The 16,609-nt window shown below is 41.6% G+C and overlaps 1 protein-coding gene across 1 annotated transcript in view; it reads right to left on the bottom strand.

Moving 5' to 3' along the window:
* Positions 1-666: 666 nt before the first annotated feature.
* Positions 667-16,609, bottom strand: part of LOC137324371 (mitogen-activated protein kinase kinase kinase 21-like) — an 87,429-nt gene continuing 71,486 nt past the window's right edge. Inside the window, exons 7-10 of the mRNA XM_067988587.1 lie at positions 15,079-15,232; positions 13,334-13,434; positions 10,618-11,397; positions 667-8,749 (exon numbers count right to left, since the gene is read on the bottom strand). Of these exons, the coding sequence (XP_067844688.1) occupies positions 8,313-8,749; positions 10,618-11,397; positions 13,334-13,434; positions 15,079-15,232 (1,472 nt within the window). The 3' untranslated portion in view covers positions 667-8,312. The remainder of the gene's footprint in view (positions 8,750-10,617; positions 11,398-13,333; positions 13,435-15,078; positions 15,233-16,609) is intronic.

Genomic DNA, 16,609 nt, shown 5'->3' with positions numbered 1-16,609 from the left:
TGCTGGAGGTGGAGTGGCCAAATCAGTGTAATTTGGCTGCTTTTATATCAAAATATTTATACCCCTCTTGACATAAACTCAGTGCAAAAAAAAATCTCCCATTCCCTAAGGTGTTGAATCCTACTATGGTATAAAGTGCATAGTGGGGTGCAATCTTTTACATTTGCCTGATGGGGCAGATGGGGCTTCGGTTTAACGTCTCGTCCGACAGTGCAGTATCGCACCGGAGTGTCAGCCTAGAGTACATGCTCAACTCTCTGGAGTGGGGTTTGATCCCAAAATTTTGACTCTGGAGACAAGAGTGCTACCAATTGAGCCACAGCTTAAACTGAACCCTTAGAGGCCTTGATGAGGAGTACTAGCAGCCATCCAATTGTGGAGGACATCACAGCCACGTCTTATCCTGTCCTCACTAAAAGAAAATACCAAACTCCAAGTACTGTGTTTTTGTTAAAAAAAAGACTTTTATTCTAAACCAACCGTGCCTCATTTATCATACCCATAAAACTTTACAGCACATAGAGGCCATTCACCCATTGTGTCGTGTCGGTTCTTTGTTCAGCAATTTAAAACAAATTCCACGCTCTCCCCATAGCTCAATATCTTCCTCCATAGAACCATGGTAAGAAAACTAATTATATAGCAATAAAATAAACTATAAACAGCTTACTGAAAAACTGGGGTTTTATTAAAACTGATATGCATCTGGTGTTGGCCAAAAAAAGTGCCAGAATTCTCTGTACAGCACAATTATCTCATACAAATAACCTCTTTTCCAGAAAGTGATGCAGTGATTTTCCTCAACAGTACCGTGGGTGTCAACTACAACTTAAAATACAAAACACAAAAACAATTTATAGCTACAGAAAAATATTCAGTAGTACACACATCCGATTATAGATTTGTACTGTAACAGTGTTAATATTTGATTCCAAACAGCACCCGTGATACAAACTGGGATGTGAACACCACCAGCCTGCGATACAAGTAAAACTGACAAGCAGAGTATACTGTCCAATTACATCCATCCCATCTGTGCCAACAATTCAGTTTACACAATCCACTCAAAGGAATACTCCCACCACCATTTAAATACCTTCCCTTTAAGACAAAAAAATACATGGGCACCTTGGCCACACTGAGGTGCGTGCAACTCTGTATTGCAATGCAGAAACCCAGCAAGTGAAACCGTTATGAATTACAATACAAATCTTGTAGGCTGTTTAACCCAAATACTTTTGCAGTATTTTAGCAACTTTAAATAACTATATATTTTGGAATGTGCAATCAGTTTAACTCTTACAGTCTAAGTCAATCAGGGTATGCACACAGCAATATGGCAGAGGGATATAAGGTCCTTCAATACAATGGTACATTCTAATATTTGGTCTATTATCTATGAGCGGTAACATGCGGTAATCAAAGCTTCACCCAATACAGTATCCTTTTCAATCAATTACAAACATCAATGGGCTTTTCGTTCTGACCCACTGTATTTAATGCAAAATAGATTTTAAGGCACAGAAACAATGTAGTTATACATCAGCCCAGCATCAGGGAGGAGTAACACCCAAACATCTATTCAAGCAGTTTGCAACATTTTTTTTGTTTGAAAAAAAACTCGTGGTTAATACTGAATTGCTTTAAAGTCTCTTAGCATTTAAAATAATTTATTTTACTCAAATTCAACCTTGAGAAGGGAGGGAGGGAAATTGAGGTTTAGATATTAACGCCCGATTCCCCCCCGCCCCATAGGGGGGTAGGGGAATGACGTCCTTTGAAGTAGGTGATCAAAGGTAGTGGTGACAAAAAAAAAGTGGCCATGATAAAATACATGGACTCTGGTCAAAGTGGGGTCAATGGGCCAAATGATATTTCCTCACTCTGACTTTATGTTCATGGGCGACAAAAGGCTCCCCCCATACAGTGGAAGGACGCAGGATTGTTCCTAATGTTACCCACATGGCTGTCAACCGTATCTGGCTACAAGGGGAGAAACCAAAAGGGTGCTTGGGATTTCCCATGATGTTGGGAGGGAGAAAAAAAAAAGGTATTGGAATCTTACCAAAAGAGTCAGTAACTCACTCTAAAATTGCTGTCGCACACCTTCTAACTTCTACTTAAGAACAGTATTAGCACTAGTTTAGAAATCAGACTGCCTATCTCAAGTTGTATAGCAGCATTTTTGTGTGTGTGTGTTGGGGGGGGGGGGGGGGAGGAGGAGAAAAGAGAATGGGGGGTAGAAGCGTCTAATCTGAAAGGCAGGAGATAACAAAATAGGGATCAAAAAGCCCATATTAATCAGTTTTAATTCAGGCTGTTTGAAAATGTTTCATATCACTGTATTTAATTCAAAATAGGAATGCCAGTTACTTTCTTAAGGTATGAGGTGTATTGTACTGTATGGAGCATTATCAGACTGTCTTGTTCCATACTCAGGACACCATTGTAAACTCTTAATAATAGATTTTAAAAAATTAAAAATCCAAATACATAAGCGCACTGGTTTCCAGTAATAACTTAGTTAAAAATATGCATTTCGTGAGTGACCTCAACAGCAATACAATCTTCAATTTCTCTGTCCTGTTGAAAACAGATACATTCAAACATAACTCATTTTATAGGGAAACAGGCTGACTTTATGGAGTTATCTTAAATTTTTAAAACAGTGAGCCACGTTCTTGTATTATTTGCTTTTTCATTGTCAGATTTCTAGAGTGGAGGAAGATAACTTTTAAGATGGAGAATTCCACCCTGAAATTGGGGAGGGGAAACAGAAGTCTCATATCCACAAGAGAGAGAATATGTTGTAGCTAGATTTGTTCTAGCTTGTGCATAGGCATTACATCAAAAGGACATTGTAATCAAGTGGAATTTTCACTCCCTTTGGCAGTAGGACACTGCAGGACATCCTTTTTTTTTGTTTTGGCTTGAAATTATTGGCCACACCAAAACTTTCCAGCATTTCTCACCAATGTAACCACCCCTAGAACACCAGATACTAATCATCCCAACTGAATACTGACTTGGCTGAAGGCCACCCTCATTATGATGGTGGATTTTAGTTGAGGATGATTGGATAATGCAATTGTTGATAGTCTGGACTAATGCCCAGGCCTTGATGAGGGCAAAATAGATTTAATTTTAAAAGGGGGGAAAAGAAAAGGAATAAAATGTTAAAAAAAACTCAGTAAATCTCCTCCCCATCTCTCTTGAAGGCACGGACTCTTCCTGGGGTATAGCTCCATGGGTACTAGCTGCCCTCTGGTACCTTGCATATGTGAGCTTACTCAGCAAGTTTTGGCAGATTGGTTAACCAGAGGGTACTACAGTCAAGCCCAATTGTGTTCTCACCCAATGTCTACACGTGCACTCAAAGTTATCAGGCACTGCTGGGAGAATCCCATAATATGGATTTTTTTTTTAAAAATTAAATAATTTATATGATCATTGTTGAATTAAGAATACTTTCATTAAAATTAGATTCATTACCTAGGAAAGAGATTTAAAATGGATGGTACTGATCTATTTATTGTATAGTTTACACTTGGTCAGATTCAGATAATTAACATTAAATGATGGAACAAGGGGGCACAATCTTAAAATTAGAGCTAGGCCATTCAGGAGTGAAATCAGGAAGCTTTTCACCCAAAGGGTAGTGGAAATGTGGAACTCTCTTCTGCAAAAGGCTGCAGATGCTGGGGGTCAATCGAAATTTTTAAGGCCGAGATCCACCGATTTTTACTAGGTATTTTATATGGGTTTTAATCAAGGGACATGGATCAACAGCAGGTAAATGGAGTTGAGGTACAGATCAGCCGTGATCTAATTAAATGGTGGAACAGGCTCAAGGGGTTGAACGGCCTACTCCTATGATTGACGGCGTACATTATGAGTAAATGAAGAGATTTCACATCACCCAATTTCTATAGTTGCACTGATCAGTGATTAACAAGCCCTAGTCGTCATGGTTTATGTTTAGGCTACACTGGTCAACAGAATTTGTTTCTGCAATTTTTTTGTTCAGTCAAGACACGATTAATTATGAAATCAAAATAAGGATATTTTTTAGAAAGGGCTTTCATACCAAAAAAGATACATTTGACGAGGGGAACAAAATGGGCTATACACATACTCTGATGCTGAGCTTCTCAAAAGGGACTCCCATTAGCTTTTGTTGGGCTCAGCATGGACCAAGCCCGCTTGGCAAAATACACTGGCAAAATATAAAACAAGTTCTTATTTAATACCTAAGATTTTACATAAATATTATTCAAAGTCTCAAACTGCAGTAAAAATACAACTAAACAAATATATAAAGCAGCATCTTCAAGTGAAAAGACCTTTGACAGATGATTTACATAGTGGTCGTATGCATTCTTATTTTACTGAAAAAAATCATAGCACAAATATATTGTATGATTTCGAGTAGCAAGAGTCAGAATCAGTCTCTTTGAATGTAAAGTAATTAATGCTTTAAAAAAAATTAAGATTGTATTTGAACAGAGGTAAAAGATGATGATACGCCATCAACAACCTGTTATTCAAAAAGCTTAGCTAGTTTTAAAGTACACAATAACACTGGCAAGATGAATCAACTGGATTACAGATAAGAATGTGAAACAGTTCCATTTTCTACATTAAAGTTTAGTATTATTGGACTATTTAAAATAAAAAATGACATTCTCTGATAGAAAAAAATTCACACTTAGAGAACTCTGAATCATCACTGGATCCTCTTGCATTTCCCTGATTATTACTGGCCGCTGGTACAAGTACAGAAAGGTATAATTTAAAACAAAATGATTCTTTCAAAAACAGATACAATCAGCAGGGGCACAAAGTGCTCCACTGTTCCCTTTCTCGTTTAACTTATGAGGAACTATACCCTTTATGACTCATTTCAAACATGAGGAACTCAAACTCCACTGCCGTAATACCATCATTTCATTTTATTAACACAAATGGCTGGAGTGTCCCCACATACATCCAGAACAGCTTTTACCGTGGTATGAACGCCAAGTTCAGGTCTCAGAAAAAGGGACCTACTTACGCTATTTATATGGTAAAGTGGAAATGGCCTCATGCAGGTCAGCTCCTGAAATAAAAGCTCGTTGTTCTGGGCAATCGGGAGGGGGGGGTTTCCTACTGCTGGCACTGACAGCTGCTGAACCCTACATCTTGCCCGGAAGTCTGGCACCGAGCATGGCCTAAGCATGCTGGCAGACCGAATCAGCTCAGCACATCTACAGGGCTGTACAAGGAGCTCAGGAGTAACAGAGGCAGATCGGGAGGCAAAAGAAAATGAACGTAGATCGGTAAATTTGCTTTTGGTAGTGATGTTGACTGCGCGGGACCCACTGGTTGTGCTGCTGTGATGTAAAATGCCTATTAACTTACCAACATTCAGTAAAAATCCCAACCTCAACAAAGAAACATTAGTATAAGAAGAATTACAGACATTTGAAAGCTACAATGCCCTACAGGCTGCTTTTTATGATTTTACTTGTCCAGTACTAAAAAGCAAAATGATGTAGCAAAATTTTGCTGCATTTGACACTGAAAACTAAGGATATACCTTTGTTCAATACAGTGGAATGTAATATTTACTTGTAACTCAGCTCTTGATTGTGCAATACCCATGTACAAAAAAAAAGAAAATTAGAAACATTTTCAAAATGTGCCAACAGAACAATTTTCTTTAAATAACATTCATACTGAACAAACCATATAACTTTGTGAGGCATTGCAGCTTTAAAAGGACTTGGGAGTGATAGTTGATTGTACCCTGAAAGCATCAAGTTTGTGTAAAGCAATAATCAATAAGGCAAATTGGGTACTAGGATGCATCTGGAGAGCATTGGGTTACAAGTCAGAACAAATTAAATACAGTCAGTCAAATCTATGATAGCTATACAGTACGAAAGAAATCAGTGTTCAAACTGGTCAGTAGACTTGTAAAAATATCTTCAGCATACGGACTACATTTTACACACAGGCTAACTTTTTGAGAAGGCTTGTCACATATGTTGAGAACTAGCAGCAGAATATTTTGTATATGCCATTGTGTTTTGATTTAGAAAATAAGTCTTTTTAGTGGATTCTTGCAGCCTGGAAGAATTGAATAAGTTAATAAGAAGGTGGATAAGTAGAAACCAAAAGGTGAAACGATTCACACTCTACAAACTTTTCACGTAAGCCTTCATAGCCATTCCTTTCTCAAAAAAAAATTGAGACGACACTGTAAAAACAGCTGAACTTCATCAACGAATTCCGGTGTTTGAGTGGCTTTTACTGTATCTTTCAAAAGTAAAGTTGCAGTTTTAAAAAAAACCCTTGGCGGTGGAGTTTTATGACCTTATACTTAACGTACATAATCTTAGCTACAATTTTCTGAAATTCCACTTCTAAAAGGTGAGCCATTAATCTCAGAGACATGTCATTTAAATGATAGCCCTCTTAAATCACTTCAGAAACAGTTACAGTTCTCAGAATTTATTCTACATTAAGACTTCAGATCTAAGTGGCAATGTCTCAGTACTTTAATTCCTTTTCTATATGGTAGAGTTTGTTCTATTTAATGCTCAAACTTTATATTATATGACTGCAACAAAACTTTAGACAGTATCCCTTTTGTTGGTTTATCAACAGTTGGTTCCATCTTTGCTCCTCCTTTCCTGAAGGCGTACACTCCCTCACTGAGGTAAAGTTTCACAAGCACCTGGCCCCCTCCATTACCTCACTCAAATTGCCACAATTCATGTGTGAGCCTCGAGATAGAGAGAAACTATTTCCTCTGGTGGGAGAGTCCAGAACAAGGGGGCATAACATTAAAATTAGAGCTAGGCTGTTCAGAGGTGATGTCAGGAAGCATTTCTTCACACAAAGGGTAGTGGGAATCTGGAACTCTCTTTCCTCCCCCCCCCCCCCCAAAAAAAGCTGTTAAGGCTGGGGGTCAACTGAAAATTTCAAGACAGAGATTGATAGATTTTTGTTAGGCATGGGTATTAAAGGTTCTGGAACCAAGGCAGGTAGATGGAATTAAGATACAGATCAGCCATGATCTAACTGAATGGCGGAACAGGCTCGAGGGGCTGAATGGCCTACTCCTGTTCAGCTATTCCTTTGACAGTCAGTGCTGGTAGGTTATTTGACTGCAGGGTCATTATATTCCGGTCCAATCCTGTCCTCATTCCACAGCCACACTTACGGCAAGGGTCGTTTGTACAGTGATCACAAATGCAATTCCTGGTCGATTTTACCTTCCAGGTGTGCTACAGTTAGTTGTAGCACCCCTAACTGCTGCTCTGCCTATGATCAGCACAGACAGGGAACAAACCTGGGACATCCCTGGTCTGCATAGCTCAGCGACGGAACCTCTACTCACGAGCCATTTGTGAGGAGCTTCGCTGATGTATTTTTAAAAAAATTATTCATAATCTGTGCAATATGGCTGCTTCATCTGTCTCCCGGATTCTTGGGGCACATTTTGTCAAACATAATGAAAACTGCAACATTTAAATTGAATTTGTATAGTGACTACCATGATAAACCTTTGAGCAAGGTAGGTCATCTTAGCATTTGAGAAGACAACTATGTCGATCATCGACAAAAGGGATACCGTCTTTACATAGAACTGTTTTGACTCTGCCAGAGTGAAAAAAAAATTAAGGTCGTGAGCTAGAAGAGAACGTCAAGTCGATATACTGGTCAACTACACGTAGAGAGAGTGTCAAAGTTCTTAAGACCACAGTAACGGTTCAATGCATAAAAGACTAATCAAGTTTCTTCAGACAGACAACCCAAAAAACCCAACTAGACTTGCAATTTAAATATGAACGGGCACGCTGTAATGACCTCAGATTAAATTTTGTTGCTGTTTAAAATATTCAAAGTGCAATGTACCATGGGTTACATGCAAAACTGATCCTTCAGTTTCACACGCAGCATATTGATCTCGAGGTTGGCAGCAACAAAATGCACTTCCTTTCCCAAATATGAGAACCATAGCTAGGTGCAGTATAAACAGTCCTTCTGTACCAGAGACCCAAGATCAAATCCAGCTCAGATCCAGGAGGTGAGGGTCAGGTGTTAACGAAGAGAGCTAAGTAGTGAGATAACATTCTTCATCTGTTCTGATCAGATAGGACCCCATGGGCCTACAGTAGAAAAGCGCCATAAAACACCTAAAAAAAAATTTACATTCTGTTCACATTTTTTTTCCCAAATAAGGTCTCATTGCATTCACATAATTAATCTCCCAAATAAAAAAAGGGAATGTTTGCATGGTCCTGTCTCCAAGGCAGTGAGTGCTAAGACAGAAACTCTTTCTCCAGTTCAAAGACACTTGGTCTGCTAGGCTTGGATTCACTTCTGCAGAGGGGTACTGTGCCATCCTGGCTTTGGCCTTCCATGTCCATGTCGAGTAGAGAGTAGGCACCAAAGGGCAAACTGGGTCGACGCTCAGCAGTGAGGAGTGTGTCCAAACTAGGAGCTGTGGCATCTCCTGAACCTTCTGGGGACTCATTTTGGCTGATCGAGTGAGACACAAGTCGCCAAGGGTCTGTTCTGATTCGGGGCAAGGAAGGCCGAGGCCTAGGCACCATGTCCCCAGATTTTGGTCTCTCGGGTGTAGCGTCCCTTTTTGGGGCCCTTCGTCTTGCAGACGCTGGGTACATGGTTTTGGGATCTGGAAGACGAGGGAACTCTGATGACTCTCTACGTGGACTGGAGTCAGCAACTCCATTAGCTAAGAGAAATTAACAAAAGAAAATGAAGAAACCATCAGTGGTTTCACGTCCATCTGAAAGAGTAAGATTCTGCATCCAAATAAATAACAACAGACATACAATGCAATGAATTTGACAAGCTGATTTTTGTGCATTGCCTACACCAGGTTGGCACATAATACCCTAAACACGAAAATCATATGGCCAAATAAATAGGACAACTGTTCTGGAAACTCATAGCCCAATAATCAAGTTTGTACTTAGCAAGCCTCAGCCTCCTTCCATGTACTGCATATATAGAACGGTTACAGCACAGGAGGCAGCCATTCGGCCCATCGAGCCCATGTCGGCTTTTTGCAAGAGCAATCCAGTTAGTCCCATTCCCCCGCTCTTTCCCTGTGGCCCTGCAAATTTTTTTACCTTCAAATATTTATCCAATTCCTTTTTGAAAGCCACAAATGAATCTGCTTCCACCACCCTTTCAGGCAGCGCATTCCAGATCATGACTGCTCACTGCATAAAAAAGATTTTCCTTATGTCACCTTTGGTAGTTTTGCCAATTACCTTAAATCTGTGTGCTCTGGTTCTCGACCCTTCCGCCAATGGGAACAGTTTCTCTTTATTTACTTTATCTAAACCCGTCATGATTTTGAATACTTCTATCAAATCTCCTCTTATCCTTGTCTGCTCTAAGGAGAGCAGCCCTAGCTTCTTCAGTCTATCCACGTAACTGAAGTCCCTCATCCCTGGAACCATTCTAGTAAATCTTTTCTGCACCCTAAGGCCTTCAAATCCTTCCTAAAGTGCAGTGCCCAGAATTGGGCACAATACTACAGTTGTGGCCAAACCAGTGTTTTATAAAGGTTCAACATAACTTCCTTGCTTTTGTACTCTATGCCTCTATTTATAAAGCCCACGATCCCGTATGCTTTTTTAAAACCACTACTCTGTTTCCTGTCACTTAGCCAATTTCGTATCCATGCTGCCACTGCCCCTTTTATTCCATGGGCTCCAATTTGCTGACAAGCCTATTATGTGGCACTTTATCAAAAGCCTTTTGAAAATCCATCTACACCACATCAACCGCATTGCCCTCATCAACCTTCTCTGTTACCTCATCAATAAACTCAATCAAGTTAGTTAAACACGAATTGCCTTTAACAAATCTGTGCTGGCTTTCCTTTATTAATCCACACTTGTCCAAATGACTATTAATTTTGTCCCGGGTTATCATTTCTAAAAGCTTTCCCACCACTGAGGTTAAACTGACTGGCCTGTAATTGCTGGGTTTATCCTTACACCTCTTTTTGAACAAGGGTGTAACATTTGCAATTCTCCAGTCCTCTGGCACCACCCCCATATCCAAGGAAGATTACAGCCAGCACCTCTGCAATTTCTACCCTTACTTCCTCATAATGTGACCCATGGATATTTGTAGCCCACCTGCCCTTTTGTGGCTCTCACCATACGTGCTGTTCCATATTTCTCTGGGCCTCCCATTCATTACCTTGCTAGCAATGGAGGTGTTGACGGATTCACTGTTAATCTCTTTCCTTTTCTTGCTCTCCAGCAAAAGAAGGCAAGGGTGTGTGTCTTATGAGGAGAGAGGTTTATCTCAAGTTCCATACAGGTGACAGAGCTCTGCTGAAATACAACTGTCAAATAGAATATTGGTCCAAAGGGGAGGTTCTGTGCCCTTTCTGGTGAGAGAAGTACCCAGGCCTCCAAGTTGGTAACAGGCCTACAGTGGCGTGATTAAAATCAGGTGTGGAGTGGGGAATTCCAGGTGCAAATCCACATCCCTTCATTCATGATGCAGCATTCCAGAGAGTGGCCCCCGAGCAAGACACTTGGTTGGAATTGTGGCCCTTGACAAAAAAAAACTTACTGGCTGGGCTTCCTTCTGATGGCATCTGCCCGCGGTGGGTTACATTGTGTTTAGCAGCTCCCTCTGCTGGCACTGCACTGGATTCTTCCAGACTTACAGAAGCGGGTGCATCAGTGTCCGACAAAGGAGACTCGTCCAGATTCCTGTGCGTTCCATTCACAAAACTGTTTGAAGGATTGTCAGTCAAGAATTCTGGTTTGTGGATGACAGTGTCAGGAGTGAGGGGCATGTTACCAATGGACGTTTCCTCGCTGTCTGACCGGAGCAAGGACCTTGTGGAATTACATTCGGATATGGAAGACATTGACAAGAGATTAACAGCGTGCGAGTTCAGCGAGGGAATGTTTGTCTCGTCCTTCTTGGGTGCTGTCCTGTTTGGAGGACTTGTGCTTCTGCGAAACCTGCTGGTTCTCTGAAAGAGGCCTTCCTTTTTCTTCTTCTCCTCCTTGACCTCAATTTCTTCCAAAACCTGCGATTTGTTCACTTCTCTGACGTCAAACCCTAAGGCCACAGATGCAAGCAGCACAGCACACCCGTACAGTACCATATCAGTTTTCTTCCTCTGAGTTAATCGCTTCAGGCTGTTTGTGGGAGTGACCTGCGGGGTGCTGTTGGCTGAACTGACTGGTGTCGCCTCCTCCTGGCTTTCACTGCCACCATCTCCCTCTCCCTGATGATCTTTACGAAGAGGTAGATTAATATACACCTGATTAGGTAATTTGGACTGCTTTGGTCGGTTTTCGTAGTCTTCAGCTGCTCGTGTCTGCTCAGAAGCACTCCCTGTGGATAAGACAATCGGACAGTTCAGTAACTCAACCAGCACCTGTTAAACGACGATAATTAAGTTAACAGGTAGTTGTTCACAAAAAGAGGGGGGGGGGAGGGATTTCCTCGGGCTTTCTCCCACCCACAGCCGTAGCTTCAGTGGAAACCCTATTAATAGGCATAAGTGGGGTTTACGCCAAACTCACAGCAGCAAAGAGGAAGAATCCCAAGGAAATTCATCCTTCTAGAATCATAGAATGTTGCTGAACAGAAATGGGCTGTTTATCCTATCAATTTCATGCTGGTGTTTCTCTCCGTGACCCACCTTGTCTAAATCCCACTCTCCTGCTCGCCGCCCGTACCTTTTAATAGTCCTCTTTTTTGAGTAACTTTCCAATTTATTCTTCTAAAGATAATTTATAGACCTGATCTGACCATTTTTCATTTCCTGGACACCCTATTCCTGCGCAAAAAGTAGGTAACTGCTCCAATTCCCTATCAAGCACTTCAATAAGCCTGTACTCTCTGCACTAGATGCCACTCTGTTCCACAAGTTCATTCGTTTTTATTCCTTGAGCTTAGTCACTCCCACTCCATGTACTATGTATTTCATAATATGAAAAGCCATTTGCGATTTCTTTCCAGTTACTAAGTCTAAACCACTGAATTTTATTTTTTCATCTAAGGTGGTGTCTTTATTCCCTCCCTCTTTTTCTGAAGGCACCAACTCCATAGGTGCCGGGAATGCTCCTGTTCCCTACCCAAGTAGTCAGTCTCCATGTGTCAGCCTAGATATTGAGCGCTAACAGACTGACTGTGGAAGGGATCACAGCCAAGCTGATTCAGGTCCTCACCGGCCATGCGCACACTTAACACTGGACAGTGATTAGAAGTAGGAACCCTGACCGATTGCCGGGGTGTCGAGGTCCCGACTGATCCAAATCTGTACTGCCCAGGGATCTAACCTTGGAATTTCCGATCAGTCCCACACCGGACAATGGCTTTATATATCAGGCCATCAGGGGCACTAGATCTCTGAATGTGAGATCACTTGAAAGCTAAACTATTTGGTGAAGGTAAATACCCTTAAAAAGAAAAGAGCTTGCATTTATATTTATATCTTTGGGATCAATGGCCGGATCCAGGTCTCAGGACACAACGCTGCCGTAATAATGAACAGGGTGATCATCTGGAACACACGCCCAAATTTCAGGTCAACAACGGAACTAAATCTGCGCAACCTCTCAGGGAATACTAAATACCGTGAAAAAGAAACACTCCTTTCCTCAGTTCAAAACATCTACTATAGTATGGGCACATTTTAAAAAAACCTTCCATCCTGCTTCCCCTCGTGGCATAGAGGGTTTATCCAGCCATACAAACCATACAAAGCCCTAGGTTCAATCTCAAGTCTGTGCTGTTAGTTGATCTCAACCAAGGCTGTTGTAGAAGCACTACAATTGGTTTCAGTGTCCCTGGGCTAAGGCGATTAGAGTATGGACATGTAGATGTCAGGTAAGGAAATGAATGGGCTTTGGTTGCGATTTGCCCCTCCCTGTGGTTAAATAACCTGCTGGATCTCACGATCATGGTTTAGATATGAGTAATGGCCACTTGGGTGAGATACCAGAGGGTCCCTGCCTTCAGATAACCATACGATCATCAGCAGTAAGCCTGTATGATTTACCCTTTCCTAGCCCGGGCCACCAGCGTTAACTGTTCATCCCCCAACTGAAATCAACTAACTCATCACAGACTATCAATCAAAACTGGTCTGTAACTCTGGCACTCCCCTAGATTGGTTTTCACGCACACAAAAAAAATCATCCGCTGTCACATCAATGAATCATAAATTTCCTTTCCTAGACCAGTGGATGATTAAACTGCACATGGAACTTCAACAGACGTGGAATAAAAGGCATTTGTTAAAAATGTAAGCAAAAATTCATACCCTGGTCTTCAACATTTGCAAAAACTGAGGTTAGAGGTAAAGTTGGAGTCTTCAATAAACTTGTAGACCATGGATTGTTTCCATCTGACAAAGGCCTGGTCCTAAAATTTAAAACAAAAACCATTTTGCATCATCTTACTTCTCATTGTGTGCTAGTTTTTTATCCCCCCTAGTCATCCAACATGTACAGTGAAAGAGAAGAGGACCTGTTAACACAGCCATTCACACAGCGTCTTCTGAGAAAACAGAGCCATCAAAAAGTAAAACTGTGCTTTCTTCAACAGGTGCACAATCACCACCCAGCAGCACTGGCTCGCTTCAGAGTGAGTTGTGTGCAGGTTCAGAGTCTAGGAACCCTGGTTCGCTTCAGAGCGAGTTAGATGCAGGTCCACAGCCCAGTAACACTGCTTCACTCCAGTTAGTTACATACAGTTTCACCGCACAACAGGACAATGATAACCCATTATGGCTACCACTACAATTTTTCTTAAAAATTCCTCCTTCGCCTGCTAATTGTCTCTTTCCCCATCCTTATGTCCTGAAGGTGTTCCACAGACACCCTCTGGTACACTTTACCTCAAGTGGTCATTCTCACGTGAGCCAGACAGCGACTGTTTGCAGGTGGTCTGAATGTTGGGAGCATCACAGCTGTGCCTCATCCTATCCTCGGCTGATGCCAAACACAGATTGCCAGCCAGATTTGGAGTGAGAAGCTTGCCTAATTTCTCTTCTTTAGCCCAGGTGTGCTGAGGCCCATTATAGTGCTCCTATTATCACCACTCCACTTATCATCAGCCAACGCAACAAACCGGAGATCCAACTTGGGGTTTTCCTGGTCTCTATGGCTCAGCTACATCACTCTTTAATCAGCTGAGCCACCACAGAAATCTTCAGCCATTAAAATTCTATTGAAACAGGCAGGCACTGGGACCCTGAAGACATTCAATTGTTACTTCAGCCTTCTCTGACCAGAGTTACCAAGTACAAAAAGCTCAACTTTCCACTGTACCAGCAGCTGTAAAACATTTAGCTGCATATTCCCCAGATACTGAAAAACAAACAACTTCCGTTGATTCGGACTGAAAAATTTATTTACCCAAACATTTTTCCGAAACAGCTGAACAACCTAATCCTTGCAGGAACAACCAGCCTGTGTCTAGAATGAATGCTTAAAAGTTGTATGGCCATTTTATGTATTTTTCTCCAAAATGCTTGTGTATAATGATCCAGGGATTATAAAACAAAAGATAGACTCCCTCACTAAATCAGTTTATCTAAAAAATGTTAAACCCTGCAATTTTTTACAAATATACGTGCATATCTATTACCCGAATAGATAAAGGCAACAGCTGGTGCAGCACTAATTAATATGGAACAGGAATGGCGCACGGTTGATTCCCAGCCTGTGCTGAGTGAGCTGAAGTTGCAATTTGGGTGACCTCAGCAGAGGGAGGTGGGGGCGGCGGTGGGGGGAGGATTGAATCAGCACGGGCTCCCATTTCCCGATCACTCTTCTATGATCTCTGCTGAAAAGCGCACATAGGTGAACATCGGGTGAGTATGGGTTCAGGCGCAACTGTGACATCCTCCACAGTCGAGCATTCTGCCAACACGTAACAATTTAGCCTCACAAATGAAGAACGGCCACTTGGGTACGTACTGGAGAGCTGTCAGTGCCCCCCCAGAATTGTACCCGACCACAACACGAGTGAGTGGGGGAACAAGGCCCATCTTCCAGTACTCACCTTTCCTCACAACTGGCTCGCTCCTTGGTTTGCATAGAACTAGGACCCCAAGTCCGCCCTTTCTTCTTGCATGCTTTCTGCACATCTTCATCATAATCTTCATGTCGGTAGACTGTGCTTTTACCCCAGGTTCTATTACTCTCATCAAGGGTAACTGTACAAAACAGAGTCAGAACACTTTGTTACGGGTAATCTAAGAGTCTTAAGAACATGGATTTATCCCTGCAGGGTTACAGAAAGTGTCAGCTGGATTTTAAACCAAATAAAAAGCATAAAAAGGCAGAGACAGCCAGGCGACACAGAACACGACAGTGCATCATTAAGGCCACGAAATCCCAGCAGAGAAGATCACAGAAGTTAAAACATTTCGTTTCGGTTTTTGCTAAATAGACCTGACAGCCGAAGAGAACCACAACCAAATTCCAGCAGCAAGCCGATGGGGCAACAATAGCAGAACCCGCTGAAGAGAGGAAAAGATGGATCAGTTTGTCAATTGACAGACGTCTGACAACAGGCAGATTTAATCTCAAATGCACTGTTCAGTGGTGATTGCCTAGAGTCAGGCTGTCAAAATATGAAAGCATTCACTTCAAAAGATGTGAAGTCAAGGATGAAGAAAGGTCAGTTTATTCAACCCATTCTTCTTGTATTAACTTTCAGCATGGTATCTAATTGTACTTTGAATAACCCCAATGTTTTTATCTCTATTACCTTGCTTGGTAGATCATTCCGAACTTTCATCGCTCTTCAAGGGGGATTGTAAAAAAGACTGCCTATAATCTGCATATATTAAGGAAGGCACACAGAATTTAAAATAATCAGACCATGTGAAGTATTTGAGGGAGCACTGTAGAGGAATTTAAAATAAAATGTTAGCCAATAATAGTGATAACTTTTTTTCTCCCACTTTTCCTCCCTGCATGGATAATTTCTACCTACGTCTGAATCCAGTGTTGGGAGCACATTTTGGTCCAGGCCTTATGTTCGACAGCTATCGACACCAACTTAACTTACCATTAGATAGTCGGCTACTGCAGGGCAGACTGGCCTGACATCCTTTGCTACTTCGTCCCAAGGACTGGGGTTGGGGGAAGGAAATTAAGGCAGTGTCATCTAGCACCTTGTCTGAGGCGTTCGTTTAAACTGAGAATTTAGCATACACCACTGAAAGTCAGTTAGCTCATTACAAGATGACAGAACGCATGAAGATTGGGGTGGGGGGGGGTGTGTAATTTTGACCGTGAGATAGTGTATAACAGGTGATAGCAAATCGGCTGCCCGTTTTACATCACTCCTGATTTTTATTTCCATTAACGCCAATCGGAGAGATGTTAAACGGGCAGCCGATTCACACTATCACCCGTTTTACACTAATCTCTAAAGTGATCGTACACATACAAGCACACCAAAAACATTATGGAACTAAAGGAATTGGTTTGATTGCTTTAGGGACACCACTTAACAGTGCATTATGGAGTACGAAGATGACTTATTGCCTGCTGACAATTTAACACAAAAATCTTGCCTTTTG

Source organism: Heptranchias perlo, chromosome 8, assembly GCF_035084215.1.
Source record: "Heptranchias perlo isolate sHepPer1 chromosome 8, sHepPer1.hap1, whole genome shotgun sequence".
Classification (NCBI taxonomy): Eukaryota; Metazoa; Chordata; class Chondrichthyes; order Hexanchiformes; family Hexanchidae; genus Heptranchias; species Heptranchias perlo.
Note: the sequence above shows the minus strand (reverse complement) of the source record. Positions and strands in the feature narration are given on the sequence as shown.